The sequence below is a fragment of the Pan troglodytes genome, chromosome 9 (assembly GCF_028858775.2).
Source record: "Pan troglodytes isolate AG18354 chromosome 9, NHGRI_mPanTro3-v2.0_pri, whole genome shotgun sequence".
NCBI lineage: Eukaryota > Metazoa > Chordata > Mammalia > Primates > Hominidae > Pan > Pan troglodytes.
In genome coordinates, this window is record NC_072407.2 from 96,138,725 (window position 1) to 96,158,904 (window position 20,180).

Here is a 20,180-nt window from a genome sequence, read left to right on the forward strand (position 1 = left end):
GACCTCATTAGGCCATCAACACACATTCAGCCTTTTTCTTCCCAGTGAAATGCAGGGTTTTCATGGATGCTAACTCATGGGTGGAACTGCCCTTGAACATAAGTGAGGCTAGCCACTGCTCAAACCCCATTTTTGTAGAGTCTGTTAGTTGACCCAGCCACATCACTGCATCAGCCCAGTGTATGGCAAGGGGCTTTGAGTATTCTAAGAAGCAGGCCCTAGGATGGGTGTGAGAGAGAACTCACACATCTATCTGAAAGAAGGACCAACTGAGGGGAAGCAGGGAGGAGACAGAGGTTTTTGTGAGCTTTGAAATAAAGAAAAGAATATCATCTGGTAAGTGCATGGTCTAAACAAATGGTAACTTTCAAATCTCAACTTCTGTCTTATCAGCACCAAAAATATTTTGTTTGGACTGATGCCATATGAATCTCTGGGAACTGCTGTTCTACCCTATATCAGTAAGTGATTGTTTCTGGCTGCCACTAGAGACTGGAGTATAATGTCTTTAACAAATTAGGATTTTGTATTCATTTGTAGAAGAATCCAGAAGTGGGCAGTCCAAGGTTGGTGGGATAGATGGTATAACAAGATATCAGGGGCTTTCTGTATTTCTGATCCACCATCCTTAGCCTATGTGCTTTAAACCCTTTGTGGTTTCCCTCCTCAAGCACATTCATGGTCACAAGATTGCTGTTGGATCTCCAGCCATCGTGTCTACATTCCAGGAAGAAAGAGAGAAAGGCACAAGGTAGAAGCAGAACAATTTTTGCTGCATCAGCCTTTTAAAGGGTTCTCATTGAAACCCTACCCAACCAATTTTACTTAAATCTCATTGGATACTCATAGCCACAAAGAGGACTTGAAAAAATATAACATTTCAGCTGTGTACTTTTCTGCCTGAATAAAGATAGAATTTGCCTCTGACACTAAGAAAGAAGGGGAGCATGAATATTGCAAGGCAGCTGGCAGTCCCTGCTACCCTCCCCTACCTCAGTTCTCTCCTGTTTTCCATGATTCACAGGCATTCTCTTAGTCCCCATCTTGCTTTTCCCACCTCCATATGATGGGCCCCCAAGGCCTGGTTAGCAGGATCTGAAAGATAACTCATTGACAGTATAATAAGTTAGCTAAGTGTCACTGAGTATTTACTATGCTCCAGGCATTGCTTTAAAAGGTTAGCACACCATGAAGTGGGGTGACCAATCTTCTGTCTCTGGGAGGGAGATCAGGTGGCATCGGGAGGATTTCTCCAGCCAAGTGTAGCCCAGCCTTGGTCTTAGGGAGATGCCAAGGCAGTCCAGTTTGCTGGTAAAGTATGGGGCTCTGGCATCAACTGTCACATTTAGAATTCTTGCCCCACTTTATGGGCAAGTAATTCAATCTCTCTTTGCCTCAGTTTTCTCATCAGTAAAATAGGGATAGTGATAGTACTTGCTTTGAGGGTGTATCAGTTTTCTCTGGCTGCTGTAACAAATTACAAACTAGGTGGCTTCAAACAACAGCAATTTATTCTCCCCCAGTTTTGGAGGCCAGATGTCTGAACTGCATGTGTTGTCAGGGCCACAATGCCTCTGGAGGTTCTAAGGGAGGGGCCATTCCTTGACTCTTCCAGGTTCTGGTATCTGCCAGCATTCCTTGGCTGTGGCTGCATCACTCTGATCTCTGCCTCCATTTTCCTATCGTCGTCTTCTCTGTGTGTGTCTAGCCTATCTTTGCCTCTTACTTATAAGGATGCTTTTGATGGTGTTTAGGGCTCACCCAGCTAATCCAGGATGATCTCCCCATCTCAAGATCCTTAACTTAATCACATCTGCAAAGACCCATTTTTCCAATAAGTTTCTGTGGAGGAGGACTGCGGAGTTATCTTTGGGACTTAGGATCTGCACATACTCAGACACAGTGCCTGCCACTTGAGAGCACTTGATCAGCTCTCGTGGTAGGTCTGCTGTCTCACGGGGTTCTTTGGAGAGCAGGAGCCCTGGGGGAAAGACCTTGGCTGGTCACATTTTCCTCTTTTCTAACAAAGTTTTACGCTTTACCAGAAATAATCATAACTGTCATTGATTCAGCACCACTCTCCCAGTTGCTGTGTGTGTGGCTCTACACCTCTTCTCATTGAATCCTTATGATAGCTCTACCATGGTCACTGGTTTACAGCAGAGGAAACTGGTTCAGAGAGGTTAAGTCTCTTCCCCATTTCACAACCAGCAAGTGAGAGAGTTGGGATTCAAGCTCATTTTCATTCCCCCTCATCATGCCATTTGTTTTGAACACACCTTGTATATGAAGGGCTTCTGTGGAAATGAGGAGTGAAAAGGAAGGACCCAAGACATAGGTGGTGCCAGGGACCCAGAGTGAAAGAATGTATATAGAAGCACATCCAGATGGTATTAAAAATTATTAATCTAATAGGGACGGTGCAGCTTCACCAAACTGAATGTGCAATCTCCGTCTCCACCCTTCCTTTTGCCAAGTGACACTTGTCTCAATCTCATCCTTTTTTCTCCTTGGTGAAGAACATTCCTTCTCAAGCTCAAACAATATTTCTTGTCCTTATTGTGACTCTTATGATCTCACATGTTGGCTCTGACCACACTCTCTGCTAACATTATTTTGCAGTTTATCTTCATCCTATATTTCCCTGCCCTCTACACAGACATGTGGGCTCTGGACAGTAGAGTTGGCAGTTAACATTGTAAAACTGTGTTTATTGTCAAATGCATGTTTTGCTTCCCAACTAGATGGTAAAACTCTTGCATGCAGGGACTGAGATTAATACATCTTGGCCCCAGTTTCTAGTTTTATGTCCCAGACATAGTAGATGATCAGCAATTGCTCCAAGGAAGCTATCAGAAAACATCCCTCTAAAAGATGCAGAGGTCATGGGATTGCTGGGTGGTTTATATCTCTGCAAGCTACAAACTCCTGAGAATCTAACCTGGAAGTCCAACTCTGTACTGTGTAGGGGATTCCCAAGGGCAGGTTTGTTCTGATAATGATTAATCTCCTCTGCTTTTGGAAGATATCTCCATCCACAGGATTGGCCCCAGGCACTGGCAATGTAATGTTCCAAGTCCCCATCTTGTCTTTAAGGCAGTTGTTAATGTTAACCTTCCTGGCCCCACTGGATTCTTTTGCAGCAGGAAGTAGACACCTCCTTAGCTTGAGTCAAGATGTTAGAATGCAGATTGAAAATGTTCTTGAGGAATAGTGATTGCTCAGCCCCTCGCCATGGCTACGCGATAAACAACAGATGGCTCACCAATGCGACATTCTAACAAATATACTCCATTTAAATTGGAGGTTGCTTCATGGGGATGGCTCCCTTGAAGTTACTTCCTTACTTTGTTTCTTGGGCAAATTTGCATTTTATAGAACTCAAAGGAGCTGGAGTTTCTGTTCTACTATTACAAATGCATAATATGTTCTCAATGGGTGCTTTGCTGTGTAGACACTAAAACAAACTACTTTCTCTTTCTCTTATTTCTATCCCTTCCCACTTCTTTTTTTACTTTCAAGCTTTTTTTCCTATTAGTTAAAAAAGTATAGGATCTCACTGTATTGCCCAGGCTAGTCTTAAACTCCTAGCCTCAAGTGATCCTCCCACCTTGGCCTCCCAAAGTGCTGGGATTAGGCATGAGCCACCACACCCAGCCTCAACAAATTTTTATCAAATAGTTACTATAGTTTTTGTTTTGTGTGAAGTATCTTCCTAGGGCACCTTCATGGGTCAACCCTGTCCTACTCTTGATGTGGAGTCAGTGCAGGGGAAGAAGTCCTGGGACAAGGAGGAAGCTATGGGTTCTCTTCACTGTCTGAGCAGGAGGCTCCTCCTGCAGCAGAGGAAGAGAGGGTCTTGCAATAATAATTAAATGCCCCCACCCAGAAGTGACACATGGCATTTCCACTCACAGCCAATTTGCCAGAACACTATGGCCCATCTAACTTGCAAAAGCAGAATCACTATGGTCTTCTTTAGTTAGGAGGAAAGAAAAATTAGAATACGCAAGCCCTAAAAAGCTCTACTACAGGAATCATTTGGTGATCTTAGGAAAAAATACAGATGCCATGGTCTTGCCAGTAGAAAGTCTGATTCCATTGCCCTGAAGTGGGGCCTCAGAATAAAAATTTGGCAAATGTTCCAAATGATTCTGATGCAAGTGGTACATGGGTGGACATTTGGGAACCACTGCTTTAGAAAACCCAATCCCCCCTTGGGGTGACTATTGGCTGTATAGGTGATAAGACTGATATGTGTCCAGGAATATGAAAAACAGTCAATGTATAACTCAGTGCCAAAATATGAAGCATACCATAAGTGCTCCAGTCCCTACAGGGACTCAGCAAACACTTCACTGCCCCTCCTGATACTTATTTTGCCTCTTATTTAGTGCCTTTGCCAGACAACTCATGGTAAGTCCTGGTCTTGTGGAAGTGATGGAGAAAGGTCTTGGGCAGAGGTGGGGTCAGGACCTCTTAGCAGATTAAAAGCAGGAGTACATATGTGAAGATGTGAGCATGTGTGTTCCACATGCATTTGCATGTGTGTATACTTTTGTGTCTTCATGTGTGCAGTGGGAGAACAGGGTAGAGAAGTAGAGTCCAATGTCCATCCTTCCCTATAGGGCCTGTTGGAATGATAAGGTCCTATGAATAATAGTTTTGTATTATAGCTTTTTACCCATCAGGCTGAACCCAGAGAGCATACCAGGGATTCTGAATCTAATCCTTGCTGTGCCACCTTACTGGGTGACCCATTGTCAGCTATAAAACTGGGCAACTCTGAGGTTTATTAGCAAGCTTGGGGATGACTCAGTTCTTCCTCTGCCTCTTCCTCTTCCTTCTCCTTTTGCACAGCCTGTTCAATCAGGAGTTGTATTCAGCTACTCTTTAACAGAATCCTGAAAAGCAGAAGTGGTTTAAATTGATTAAAGATTTATTATTACTGCTTACATAAAAGACAGCCAGAGGTTGGCAATCATCTGGGTCCCAGGTTCCTTTTGGCTCTCACTTGACCATCCCTAGGGTGTGACCCTCTTCCTCATTATCTCAAGATGGCTGCTGGAGCTCCAGTCATCATGTCTACATTTCAGGCATGAATAAAGGGAAGAGAAGAGGATAAAAAGGGTGTCTTCCAGCTACACCTAGAGAAGTATCATTGAGTGACTTCTGCTTACATCTGATTGGCTAGAATTATGTCACATGACTATTCCAAGTTGCAAGCAAGTCTGAGAAATGTAACAGCCTCTATTGTAAAGGTCCAGGGCTCAGGCATCCCAACTTTTATATCCCATTCTCTTGCACAGGGAAATGTAAGTCTTTGCCTTATAGAGTGGGAGAGGGCTAACTCTTGCTCCTGGGTAGACACATGCAGGCTTAGTGGATGCTTGGATACAAGAGACCCAGAATGTTCATAGACGGTCCCAAGACTTCAGCCTCAATGCCTGAGAGGAGAGTTGGCAAGCCAGAGGTTGAGCAGGGATAGTGAGCAGATGCCATGCTCTCTGCTCCAGAGGCCAATCCCCTTGCAGAGCAGAACTCAATCCAACAACACCCTTCGTTGTGGCAGCTTTGTTTTTAGAAATAGAAGGCATGCAAGAGAATTTTGGCCCCTTGGTGGCCAAACAGCATGGGTCTTCTTTTTTTTCAATAAAATGTGAGCTTGTTTTTAGTATTGAATTTGTAGGTACAGAGTAACCGCCCCTCCCCCTACAACAGTATAAAAGAGGATGAGTGAAAGTAAACTTCTCCTCCGTCCTCCCTCCCACCTGTGGCTTCAGTCTCATAGTCTGGAGGCTACACTTTGTTTCCCTGGTCACTTTCCAGATGTATTCTTTGCATATAGGTAAATATGCATTGTTACACACACACACACACACACACACACACACAAATGGGATAATACTTTACATACGGCTCTGCAATTTGCTTTTTTTTTATTAGTATCTTGGTGATCACGCCATATCAGCACCTGTAGACCACCTTATTCTTTTCTTATGGGTATGTGGCATGAATGCCATCATTTATTTACCCAGCTGCCAGTTGAAGAACATTTTGGTCTTTCCAGGCTTTTGCTATCAAAATCATTCTTTAATTTTTTAAACAGGATTCCTCTCTTGATCACATTGTTTGGATTGGAAGCTGAACCTAGTAATTGGGGGACAGAGAACATTGCTGCCTCTGGGAGGTCTTGTCCTGTGATTCCTGGGGTTCTTCTCTAGTCAGGCCCATCTCTGGCTTCTCCATCGGGGGTCTAAACCCATGGGTTCCTTCTTGTCCCAGGACCTCCTCCCTACCACGGACTCCACATCAAGGGTGGGATAAGGTTAACCCTGGGAAGGTTAATAATCAGATGATCTGGGCAGATAAATAGCACGGATCTCCTTCATCTATAGGAGAGGCTGAGTACTGAGGAGAGGAGAAAGTGGTCTGGTGATGGCCATTCTTACCTCCCTTTGGCTGCAAGCCAAAAGCAGTCTACTCTACAGTTCATTGGACCAATTCTCCTTGGAATAGATTTTTGTGGCCACCTGTTAGTATTACAGCATAACCTTTGGGGTCTCTTCACTCACCTCCCAAACCCCATCTCAAACAGCTAATCAAAGCCTCCTTTCCAATGACATACAGTGCTTACCCCACAGAAGTTCCACAGGTTGCAATTTTCTCCAACTTCAATGTCATTTCCAGTGAATTTTATCCACCCTGAAATGCTTCCAGCTCCCCAGTGATGTTCCAGTGGCCTTTAGATCTGAGACCCAGCTGCTCTACCCCTTAATCTGGCTCAGCTGAAAACCCTGGGGGATTCTCCAGTCTCCAAGGCCAAGGCCTGCTTCATTTAAAAGAGGCTTTGTTGCTGGTGGGTTTGACCTGGCTTATGATTTTATTACGTGGTCTGGGGCAGGCTGGATACCTCAGCTGGCTAGACAGCGGGAGTGATAATCACTTTTTAGCTTGACTTTTAAACCTTGCTGTGCTCTCTTTAAATTATTTTCTTTTTAATTTTGCTATGCTGTAAGCTTCAGTTTACAAATTAGAAAATGTCAAGGTGGCTGTAAACCCCATTTGTTAGCAGGTCCCAACAGTCTTTGGGAGGCATACCCAGCAAACTGAAGCCTATAAGGTTGTTATAATAGGTAGCTAGTCAGGCATGAGCAGGGCAGGAGAGGGGTCCGCCTGACCAGGAATGTCAGGTAACCATCAGGTGATGGTCAGGCGGTTGTTAACTGTCTCTCTAAAGTAATAATCGGTCACAGTCAGTGCCAGGGAAAGGCAGTCTCCCTATAGATAGAAAAAACCTGAAACTGGTAATCAGCAGCTTCCTGATAAGATCTCAGGAGTTGGGCAAATGGGCTCAAGCAAGTGCATTGAGGGGCAAAACGGCAGAGTTTAACTGGTATATGACCTTCCAGGGACATTCCACTGGTAAGGGAAGAATGCCTCACGTGAGCATGCATACACCTCCAGTAAACACACTGCACCTGCTCATCTCCCAAGTGCTAGCAGGCCACTGCACATATGGACAACCCATGCCAAGGGAAGAATCAGGGGAGAAGGGACACAAGAGCCCAGAAGTATGCCAGTGTATAAAACCCCAAGTCAAAAGGTCAAACTGCGCACTTGTGTTTCAAGTCGCCCGCTTGGCCCTCTTCCAAGGGTGCTTTCCTTCCTTTTGTTCCTACTCTAAAGCTTTTTAATAAACTTTCATTCCTGCTCTAAAACTTGCCTCAGTCTCTCCTTTTGCCTTATGCCCCTTAGTTGAATTGAATTCTTTCTTCTGAGGAGGCAGGGATTGAGGTTGCTGCAGGCCCATATGAATTTGCTGCTGGTAACAAGGTCATATGTTGAATTTCTGAGAGCAGCTGGGTCTCACATCTAAACAACTCAGTGTGTTTTCTCCCAGTAGTAAGATATGATGTCATCCAGGTGTAGAGAGGACCCGAAGACTCTGGAGCACTGTGTGGCCTGGCCATTTGTGTAGGGTAAGAAGAGCAACTATGTGCTTGGAGTGCCCCCACCCTCATATCCACAGCGGACATCTAGTGTGGATCATGGTGTTCTTCTCTCATTGAACTCAACCTTGACTTCTTTTCTAAGCAGTTACCACCAATCAGATTTGGTGCACAAGATAAAATCTATTGGCTGTCCCGGACCTAGAGGGTATTCAAATATGGCAACCTATGCTTTTCAGCAAATAGAGTTTGCAACACCATCCCAGCTTTAGCTTGCCAATATGGGGACAAACTCACACTTGTTTGTTTGTTTTTAAGTGCCAAAGCCATTAAACACCAACTCTGCCAGGCGAGTTGCTGGGGCTTAGGAATAAAAAGGATGTTTAAAGGGGTATTGTCTTCAATGAGCTCACAAACCAGAGATGTGCATATCTCACTGTAACACGCTTTGGTGAGTACCATTATTAGCATATGAACAGAGCACTGTGTATGTAGAGAGGAGGAAAAGAGCAAGAGTGTGAATCTACCTCAAAGGGTGCTTGGCAGGTAGAGAATGAGGAAGACCATTGAGGCCCAGGAAAAAGAATGTGCTGAAGTCTTAAAATGCTGAAAGGACATGGTGTGTACCAAGAAGAGAGTGTCTGATCTGGCAGAAGCATGGGGACCTGGGAGTTGGGGCAAAGAGGGAGGAAATGAGGTTGGAGAGAAAAGCTGTTGCTTCAAAGAGGACTTTTGCTGCTTTGATTTGAACCTGTGGATCCTTCTCCCCAGCTTGACTCAGATGTCCTTTCCTCCATCTGCCTAAGTGATTCTTCTACCTTCTAAGGTGGTTCCCATCTTCTGCTCCATGCGGGATGGATTCCAGGCTGCTCAATATGTTGATCTCTAGCTCCATCATCCTGAAAAGTCTGCAGGATGGGCAAAGCCACCATTTATTATTAAGACTGCTTAGGAGCTTTGAAGTAGGAGCTGCTTTGAAGTAGGAGTGCCTGAGTCACTGTATACTAATGTGATCTTCTCTTTGAGGAAATGAAGATGAAGCCCTGAAAATATCTCTTTATCTTTTTGATCTATAGTGTTTTTCCCAACCTTAATGAAGCTAACAAAGATTCATTATTTAATACAAAGGCTATCAGACCTGGTGTGACTCCATCAACAAAGGAATGTGGCTGTAAACCCTATTTGTCAGCAGGTCTGCCCCTTGTCAGAAAGAAGGGAGAGCAATGCAGAAAAGATGACATTTAAGTAAAGAAAGATAATAAAACTTCACAAAGAAAGTCCCAGACTAGACAGGCAAGCAGATGCTACCCTGGGCCACTGGGAGTAGGAGGGCCAGCTGAATCAGATACCAAGGAATAACATCCCCCAAATCAGGCATGAAGTTAAACAGAGCCCTGGTGAGCATACAGTTGTAATGACTCAGTATTCAGAGGTGGAAGGTAAGGAAGGGGCTTGATCCAGTGAGCAGAAGCAGATGAGAAAAATCATGTGGGCAGGTATGATGAAGAGGAATCAGATATAGGATCCTTCCAAAATTGTCTTCCCAAGACACAGATCTGGTCAAATACATCTGTTTAAGAATCTTCAGTGGCTCTTAGTTGAAGATACAATTACATCTAAATGCCTTAGCCAAGCACTCAAATTTCTCCACAGTTTCACTCTTATCAAATTTTCTGGTCCTATAAAGCTGCCTGTGATTTCCTGAACTGACCTCTAATTCTCTCACCTGGATACCTTTCTCAAGCTCTTCCTTCTACTTGAGTAAGGTATTGAGGTGTCTCTCCCTCTGTCCTAAATTCCCATAACATGTTCTTTTCCTACAATTCTTAGCAGTTTCCTTTGTGCAGGTAACAATGGCTTTGTTCCTTCCTCTTGACTACAAACGTACTTATTTAGAGATTGTACCTTTTTTATTATTGTACTCAAAACAACATCTAGCCCAGTACGTTGCATGCTATAAATCCTTAATCTGTACTTGTTGGAAGTCAGCAGAATGGCTTTCAAGCTTACCCAAGACTGAAACAGAGGCGATGCCTGTGGGATCTTCTGGGAGAGTTCCTTTTTTTTTACATCTTTTATTATACTTTAAGTTCTAGGGTACATGTGCACAATGTGCAGGTTTGTTACACATGTATACATGTGCCATGTTGGTGTGCTGCACCCATTAACTCATCATTTACATTAGGTATATCCTGGGAGAGTTCTTAAAGGGGTCATGCGGGGTGATAGGGGCAGCCAGAGCCTATGACAAAGGCAGGCAGAGGCTTCCTGTTGGTCCCCCTCCAGAGTGGTCATGAAAGTCTCTTTTATTTTATTTTATTTTATTTTTGAGACGGAGTCTTGCTCTGTCACCCAGGCTGGAGTGCAGTGGCACGATCTCGGCTCACTGCAAGCTCCGCCTCCTGGGTTCATGCCATTCTCCTGCCTCAGCCTCCTGAGTAGCTGGGACTACAGGCGCCCGCTACCACGCCCGGCTAATTTTTTGTATTTTTAGTAGAGACGGGGTTTCACCGTGTTAGCCAGGATGGTCTCGATCTCCTGACCTCGTGATCCGCCCGCCTCGGCCTCCCAAAGTGCTGGGATTGCAGGCGTGAACCAACGCGCCCAGCCTGAAAGTCTCTTTTAAATTTAATTTTATTTATTACTTTCCTTTTATACCACCACTGAAATGCCTGAAGTTCATGGAAGCCCTTAAGGGCGTATTTCATTAGGGTGACACAGTCATACATGAGTAGAAACTTTATATATTCTGGTCCAGGAAATACGTCCACCTCAGAAGGAGCACTGTCCCTGGGTCTGTCTCTGGACAGAATAGGAATTCAAATGAGGTACAGTTAAAGGCTGAACCCCAAGGGTCTATGAGTTTATAGCTCCACCTGCTGATGTCTGAGGCTGGGGCTTAGGACTAGACAAGGTATCTGCCTAGGATTCTGACTTGGAGAAGGGAGAGAAGAATCAAAGAGGATCGTTGTGCCCTATGCTGAGAGGGGTGAGGGATGGGAAGAGTTGGTGCAGGACACTCTAGAGGAATTTGTGAGACTTGAGTCATCTCACAACTTTTCAGGCTCCAATGCCATAGAACAGAGCTTCTAGAGTTTTCTGTCTACCCATCTTAGAATTACCCTGACACTCACTGTGGACCTGGAATGAACAAAACTGCATGAATTGCTCATTCTGGCCCAGAGTGGGTGGATTGAATACTCTGTTAGACATTAATTCCTTTGGGAAAGGCTGGGATAGGTTTCCTTTGGAAACGATTGGGAAAGAAAAGAAAAACAGAAAAAATTATTAGGGCCACAGAAAAGTAGAAGAGAGAAGTGCTCCATGATACCTGACACGTGCTTAACACATTTTTTGAATAAATTATATGAATGATTGAATTATTGGAACTGAGTAAAAGAATAGAAAGTACAATAAAATAAAAACAGAAAAAATGAAAAGAAATAGTCATACGATGATGAAAACAAGTAGGAGTTGATTAGAGGGGAAAAAGTCAATAGCCAAATTTAAGAGATTAGAGGAACAAACAACTCTCAGACAGACTTCCTCCTGTGGTTACCTGAAGCTCCAGACTCATGTACCAGTCCCAAGTACACAAGAAAGAGATCCTTCACAAGTCCCTGGATTTTCTCAGATTTAACCAACCAGACACTCTGTGGCTGTCCCTGAACTAATCATGGTAGCCCAGGGTAGGCTGGCTGGGGGATGAATGATATCAAGTGGCCAGGTCTGGATCACAAGTCCTGCCCTAACAACAGCTTATTAGAGAAACTTGGCGTGCTTATAGGCTAGGCTGAGGCACTTGCTCCATTAGTGGGGCTGGGGGATGGAACCCCATCTGAAGCACAGAGAATGAGAGAGGGAAAGGTGTGCTCTCCCACTCTGGGCACACTCCTCACTCCTCAAAGAGTGGAGTGTGTGTGCCGAGTTGCCAAAACTTTAAAATGTCTTCTACATCAACTTTTTCTATTTTTTTTTTCTTGAGTAACTCTTCATTGTTCGAGAGTATACTGAAGCATTACTTCCTTAAGGAAACTTCCGCTGACTTATCTTTGACTCCAGATTAGATGCCCCAGAACATAATGTGTGTTCTCATAACTCTCCCTTCCAGAATAGGGGTTCCTTCAAGGCAGGGGCTTTGTCTTTTTTCCTCCATATCCCTGGTACTGAGGGCAGGGCTTGGTATAATTAATATTTGTTGGATAACTGAGAGGGAATAAATGCACGGACACTCGCAGGAGTGTGTCTCAGAGTAAGATGTGGCCTCTTGCCCCCAAAAGGGACACAGCAACATTGGGATGGCTGCACCCAGGAGTGGTGGAGCTTTTGCTCAAGCAGAAGCCAGTATTTATGGAGCTGGAGCTAGGATGGGAGCTCCAAGCCAAGCAAATAGACTGAGAATAGGGAAGGGGGCTTCACCTCTCCAGGAGAAGATTGTCAGGCACCTCCCAAGTGGTGCTATTGTTTCAGGCTTCCAGACACCAGGGACTGAGTCTGCCCTACGTCTAGGTCCCCAGGAAGGCATCTGGTCATCTCAAGTCTTAGAATTCTGTTTTTCTCATGTCCACCCCATTTCTTCTATTGCACCACCCACTTCTGGTCTCATAACAGTCTCTCTGCCCCTCAACTTTGCTCTGCCTTTTCCTCAACTCCTTTAAAACTTGCACACCACTGCCATAGAAGGGTCCTTGAACACATGATTATTATGTCACCCATTTTGTGAAAAACCTCAGTGAGTCTCAGTGCTTCCAAGATAAATTTTAAATTCTCCAACCCGGAATTAAACTTGTCAGTCTATCTCCGGAACTTACCTGCATCCTTATCTCTCACTCCTCACTTCCTAGACCTGTGCACCAGCCTATAACCTGCTCTTCCCATTCCGTCTGCACTGCTTCCTCCTCACTGTACATCTGTTGTCCCACTTAGTGTCCTCACTTTTCCCTTTTGTTATCCAATCCTACTTCTCCTTAATTCTTGCAATTGTCTGACCTCTTGTACCCACAGCAATCTTTTCATTCTCCAAACCTTTTTTTTTTTTTTTTTTTTTTGAGACAGGATCTTGCTCTGTCATCCAGGCTAGAGTGCAGTGGTGCGATCTTGGCTCACCAGAGCCTTAACTTCCCAGGCTCAAGTGATCCTCCCACCTTAGCCTCCCAAAGTGGGATTACAGGCATGAACCACTATGCCTGGCTATTTTTTTTAAGACGGAATCTTGATCTGTCACCCAGGCTGGCACGATCATGGCTCACTGCAGCCTTGATTTCCCAGGCTTGAGTGATCCTCCTGCCTCAGCATATCAGGTAGCTAGGACTACAGGCGGCCCACCACCATGCTCAGCTTTTTTGTTTGTTTGTTTGCAGAAACAGGGTCTCACTATGTTGCCCAGGCTGGTCTCAAACTCCTAGGCTCAAGAGATCTGCCTGCCTTGGCCTCCCACTGCTGGGATTACAGGTGTGGACCACTATGCCTGGCCTCCCTGAACTATTACGTTCCTAGAAATGTTGAGCCTGTATCTGTTGTATCAATCATTCACTTGACACTTAATTATCTAAGCCCATTATTTGATTACAAACTTTTGTACACCATCTAGTCACAGACTGAGAATGCTGTAAATGTGCAATGAGTGTTAGTTAAATGAAAAAGCAAAGGGGAACATGTTGAGTGGAAAGGGGCAAATTTGTAGTGTGGCTTTAGAGTTCTTTGGATTTGTTTTAGTTTGATTGTGAATACTGCTTGTGCCCTTTGGCTTGCCACTTCATTGCTGAATCTCATTTCCACATTAGTAAATTGAGGATAATCTTCCAAGCCCTACAGAGGTTGCAGCTTATAGTGAACACCAAATGAGAGGTCATACATGCAATACTTTATAAACTCCTAGTGGTAAGCTATTAGGGCTTCTCTTTTCATTTCAATTAAAAATGTTTTTCTTCTTACTTTTAGACTTGCAACCTTATTTCTCGAAAGAGGGCCCAACAGGATAGGCAGTATTTACAAAAAGGCTGTTTACAGACGCTTCACGGATGGAACCTACTCCATAGAGATCCCCAAACCTCCCTGGCTTGGATTCCTGGGCCCCATCTTGAGGGCCGAAGTGGGTGATGTGATTGTCATTCATTTAAAGAACTTTGCTTCTCGACCTTACTCTCTGCATCCACATGGCGTTTTCTACAACAAAGATTCAGAAGGTAAATATCAATCCTTTATTACTGGGGTCTTGTCTCTATTTCATAAGTAAGGTAACTGTCAGAGTTAAAGAGATTTTAGGAGCACATTGATTACATGGATATATTTATCTTCTCTCTGTCTGCTTCTCCATCCATCTCCATCTATCTATTCTGTCTCTCTCTTCCCTTTCTTGCTTTTTTTTTTTTTTTTTTTTTTGAGAGGTAGTCTCACTCTGTTGCCCAGGCTGGAATGCAGTGGCATGATATCAGCTCACTGCAACCTCCGTCTCCCTGGTTCAGGATATTCTCCTGCCTCAGCCTCTCTAGTGCTGGGATTACAGATGTGCACCATCACGCCCAGCTAATTTTTTGTATTTTTAGTAGAGAAAATATGGTTTCACCACGTTGGCCAAGCTGGTCTCAACCTCCTGACCTCAAATGATCCGCCCGCCTCAGCCTCTCAAAGTGCTGGGATTACAGGCATGAGCCACCATGGCTGGCTCCCCTTCATGCTTTTTCTTTCCCTTATTTCCTACCTCTCCTCTTTCTTGCTCTTCTTTATGTTGACACAGAACTCCTCAGTACCTGCTCCACCACGCCCCAGGAGCACACTAGCTTTCTTCCTTGTCACTTAGTTGTGCCTGATTTGCACACTAGATAAAGGGCAACATGCTCCTATCTCCAGTAGCAGCCTTGGCTGTGGGTACATTTTTATCAACAGAAGCTGATCCCCACTCCTTGCTTCAGGCGGCTGTTTTTGGTGCTGCCTTTGTGAAGCAGCCCTGTCTTCCTTCTTGTGTGTATGTTAGGAGTTTCATTAGGGCAGTTTCTGGATTCCTCCCTAATTGAAAAATATTAAACAACTTTCTTAGACTTTTGAGACAGAAGTATTTCTCCAACATCAAAAATATTTTTTTTGAATCCTGTATTTCATTCTTGCTCATGACCTGGTGGAACAGGTTGAAAGGTGCTGTACCTGCTAGGTGACTGCTTCTAGGAAATGTGCCAGCACAGTGCCATTAACTCTGATGCAACTCACATTATCATCAAGGAGGAGTTTCTGGGCATTAACAAATATCCCAAGGCAGCCTAACTTGTGAGGCAGCTGCTCCAGCCATGTCTCTATAAGCAGCCAGAGGAGAGAACTCTGATGGTGAACACACAACTGGGATTGCCCTTTGTTCTGGGCTCTTTTCCTCCACCTGGAGTGCAGCCAAGATTTGGTAGTTCTTAGTTGTTGAGGATGAGCACAAAAATTGTGCCAGGTAAACTTTAAGGTGTAACTATGAATGCATTTTCTTTAATATAGTTTTTTTAACTTTTATTTTAAGTTCAGGGATATAAGTGCAGGTTCGTTACATAGGTAAACTTGTGTCATGGGGATTTGTTGTAAAGATTATTTCATCACCCAGGAATTAAGCCTAGTCCCCATTAGTTATTTTTCCTGATCCTCTCCCTCCTCCAACCCTCCACCCTCTGCTAGGCCCCAGTGTGTGTTGTTCCCCTCTATGTTTCCATGTGTTCTCATAATTTAGCTCCCACTTATAAGTGAGAATATGCGATATTTGGTTTTCTCTTCCTATGTTAGTTTGCTAAGGATAATGGCCTCCAGCTTTATCCATGTCCCTGCAAAGGACATCATCTCATTCTTCTTACGGCTGCATAGTATTCCAAGGTGTATATGCATGTCATTTTCTTTACCCAGTTTATCACTGATGGGAGTTCAGGTTGACTCCATGTGTCTTATTTATGCTGCACGTAGCAAGTAAAGATATACCAAGATAGTTGTGCCTGCCTTTTCAAATATGGAGAAAATAGGGGCATTCTTAAGTGTAATTTTTGTCTTCATTCCTCCATATGTTTCTGGAAAGCATACCTTAATAGAGTTAATGGTGTCCTGAAAAATCATTTAGGCCAGTGATTCTAAAGCTTTATAGGGCTACAAATTCTTTTTTCAAAAAAATTGTGGTAAAACATATGAACATAAAATTTACCATTTTAACCATTTTCAAGTGTTCAATTCGGTGGCATTAATTACATCCACAAGGTTGTACAATCATCACCATTATCTATTTCCACAACCTTTTCATCATCCCAAACCGAAACTATATAGCCATTAATCAATACCTCTCCATTCCTCCCTTTTGCTGCCCCACTGGTAACTTCTATTCTATTTTCTATGTCTATGAATGTGCCTTTTGTGTCTGGCTTATTTCACTTAGCATAATATTTTCAATGCTTATGCATATTGTAGTATGCATCATAATGTAATTCCTTTTAAGGCTGAATACCATTCAATTGCATATATATACCACACTTTGTTTATCCGTTCATCTGTTGATGAATGCTTTGGTTGTTTCCACATCTTGGCTATTGTGAATAATACTGCTATAAACATTGGTGCACCACAGATCTTTCTGAGCATCTGTGAGAGCCATGAGCCCTTGCACCAGAAAAATATGTATGTGCATAATTTTTTTTTGAGATGGGGTCTCGCTCTGTCACTCAGGCTGGAGTGCAGTAGTACAGTCATGGTTCATTGCAGCCTTGAACTCCTGTGCTCAAGTGATCCTCCTGCCTCACCCTCCCAAGTAGCTGGGACCACAGGCATCTGCCACTACACCTGGCTAATTTTTAAAATTTTTTCATAGAGATAGGATCTTGCTGTGTTGTCCTGGCTGGCCTCAAATTCCTGGCCTCAAGCAGTCCTCCTTCCTTGGCCTCTCAAAGTGCAGGGATAACAGTAATGAGCCACTGTGCCCAGCCTGTGGACAAAATTTTGAACCCACTTTTAAGAGGTTCTCAGAGTCCCTGAAAACATTCATAGGTCCTTAAATTAAGAACATTTCAAATGTTGTTTACCCAGGAAACCTTCTCTCTATCCTGTCTGCAGGACTGTCCCATTTCAGAAGTGTGTTGGTTTATTCATAACACTTAATACTGGCTGGACATGGTGGCTCATGCCTATAATCCCAGCACTTTGGGAGGCCGAGGTGGGTGGATCACCTGAGGTCGGGCATTTGAGACCAGCCTGGCCAACAGGCAAAACCCCATCTCTACTAAAAATACAAAAAATTAGCCAGGAGTTGTGGCACATGCCTATAACCCCAGCTACTTGGGAGGCTGAGGCAGGATAGTCGCTTGAACCCGGGAGGTGGAGGCTGCAGTGAGCCGAGATCATGCCATTGCACTCCAGCCTGGGCAACAGAGCAAGACTCCATCTCAAAAGAAACAAAAAACAAAACAAAACAAAAACAAAAACAAACCCCACTTAATACAGGTATAGTAGACATACAAATGGCCAACAGGTATATTAAAAAAATGCTCAACATCACTAATCATTGGGGAAATGCAAATCAGAACTACAATGAGATCTCATCTTACCCCAGCTAAAATGGCTATTATCAAAAAGACAAAAAGTACCCCCTCCAAAACCCAAAAAACAAAAACAACCAGATACTGGCAAAGACACAAAGAAAAGAGAATACTTATACACTCTTGGTGGCAATGTAAATTAGTACAGCCACTACGGAAAACAGTGTGGAGATTCTTCAAAAAATGAAAACTAGAACTCCCATATGACCCAGCAGTCCCACTACTGGGCATTTATCCAAAGGAATAAACCTTTCATTGAGCACCCACCAGGTGCCAGACACTGACTCCCAGGTGCCAGACATTGACTCTGGGTCCTGAGAATAAAAGATGAATGAATCATAGGCTGTAGTAAAAAAAAAAAAAATCAATGACCATAAGTATAAGGAGTTAATTTCAGTGCTCTTAATTCTGCTCCATCGATCTATATACTTATCCTTGGACCAATGCCACAGTGTCTTGATTACTGTGAAATTCTAGTAAGTTTTGAAATGGAGTCACATAAATCCTTCAACTTTGTTATTCTTTTCAAGGCTTTTTGGCTGTTTAGGTTCTTTCCCTCCATATATATATTTGATCAGCTTATCAATTTTTACCAAAAAACATCAGCTAGGATTTTGATAGCAGTCGCTTTGCGTTAATTTGGTTGATAAATTGTAGGAAAATTCCATGTGCATTTAAAAACAAATGGCCATCTTACCAATATTGAGTCTTTCAATCCATGAACATGGAATTTAGGTCTTTAATTTCTCTCAGTAATGTTTTAGTTTTTAGTATACAAGATTTGCATTTCTTTTGTTAAATTTATTCCAAAGTATTTTATTTTTTCTGTTGATGTTATGAATGGAATAGTTTTCTTAATTTCATTTTTGGATTGTTTGATGCTAGTGCATAGAAAGAATTAATTTTTGTATGTTGAAGTTATATTCTACTTCCTTGCTAAACTTGTTTGTTAGTAGATGTTTAGTGGATTTCTTGGAATTTTCTACATACGGACTTAAGCCATTGTGAATGAAGAGAGTTTTAATTCTTCCTTACCAGTCTGTATACATTTACGTTTTTTCTTTTGACTTATTACACAGCTATAACCTTTAGGAAAATATGTAATATTAGTAGTGAGACCAGATATTCTTACCTTTTTCCCAATCTTAGGAAGAAAGCATTTTGTCTTCCTCCGTTAGGCATGAGGCTAGCTGTACATTTTTTTCTAGATGGCTTTTTATCAGATTGAGAAAGTTTCTTTCTTTTTTTTAATTTTGAATTTTTGTGGGAACATAGTAGATGTATATGTTTATGGGTTGCATGAGATATTTTGATACAAGCATGCAATGCATAATAATAACATCATAGTACATGGAGTATCCATCACCTCAAGCATTTATCCTTTGTGTTTCAGACAATCCAATTATACTCTTTTCATTATTCTAAAATGCACAGTTAAATTATTTTTGACTATTGTCACCCTGTTGTGCTAGCAAATAATAGGTCTTATTAATTTTTTTTAACTGTTTTTTTGTATCCATTAATCATCCCCACTTCCTCCCACCTTTCCACTACCCTTCCTGGCTTCTGGTATCCATCCTTCTATTCTGTATGAGTTCAATTGTTTTAATTTTTAGTTCCCACAAACAAGTGAGAACATGTGAAGTTTGTCTTTCTGTGCCTGGCTTATTTCACTTCACATAATGACCTCCGGTTCCATCCACATTGTTGCAAATTCTTTCTTGTGGCTGAATAGTACTCCATTGTGTATATGTATCACATCTTTATCCATTTGGCTGCTTATTGACACAGTTTGCTTCCAAATCTTGGCTACTGTGAATAGTGCTGCAATAAACATGGGAGTACAGATATCTGATTTCCTTTTTGGGGGGTACATTAAAATGGGGTATGTACCCATACCAGTGGGATTTCTGGATCACATGATAGCTCTGTTTTTAGTTTTCTGTGGAAATTTCAAACTGCTCTCCATAGTGGTTGTACTAATTTACATTCCCACCAACAATGTACAAAGGTTCCATTTTCTCCACATCCTCACTAGCATGTTTTATTGCCTGTCTGTTGAATAAAAGTCATTTTAACTGGGTTGGGAGAATATCACATTGTAGTTTTGATTTATATTTCTCTGATGACCAATAATGTTAAGCACCTTTTCATACACCTGTTTACCATTTGTATGTCTTCTTTTGAGAAATAGCTATTCAGATCTTTTGCCCATTTTTTAATCTGGTAATTAGATTTTTTCCTATAGTGTTCCTTATATATTCTGGTTATTAATCCCAGATAGGTAGTTTGCAAATATTTTCTCCCATTCTATGGATTGTCTCTTCACTTTGTTGATTGTTTCCTTTGCTGTGTAGAAGTGTTTTAACTTAATGTGATCCCATTTGTCCACTTGTGCCTTGGTTGCCTGTGCTTGTGGGGTATTACTCAAGAAATCTTTGCCCAGACTAATGTCCTGGAGAGTTTGCCCAGTATTTTCTTGTAGCAGTTTTATAGTTTAAGGTCTTAAAGTTTTTAATCCATTTTGATTTTATTTTATTTTTGTCTATGGTGAGAGATAGGAGTCTAGTTTTATTCTTCTGCATATGGGTATCCAGTTTTCCCAGTACCATTTATTGAAGAGACTGTCTTTTCCCCAGTGTGTGTTCTTGGCACCTTTGTCAAAAGTTAGTTCACTGTAGATGTATGG

At 42.6% G+C, this 20,180-nt stretch overlaps 1 protein-coding gene across 1 annotated transcript in view; it reads left to right on the top strand.

Moving 5' to 3' along the window:
* The window catches only part of HEPHL1 (hephaestin like 1), an 86,534-nt gene that overhangs the window by 4,129 nt on the left and 62,225 nt on the right, over positions 1-20,180 (top strand). The window contains exon 2 of the mRNA XM_508699.7: positions 13,893-14,137. Coding sequence (XP_508699.4) covers positions 13,893-14,137 — 245 coding nt within the window. The remainder of the gene's footprint in view (positions 1-13,892; positions 14,138-20,180) is intronic.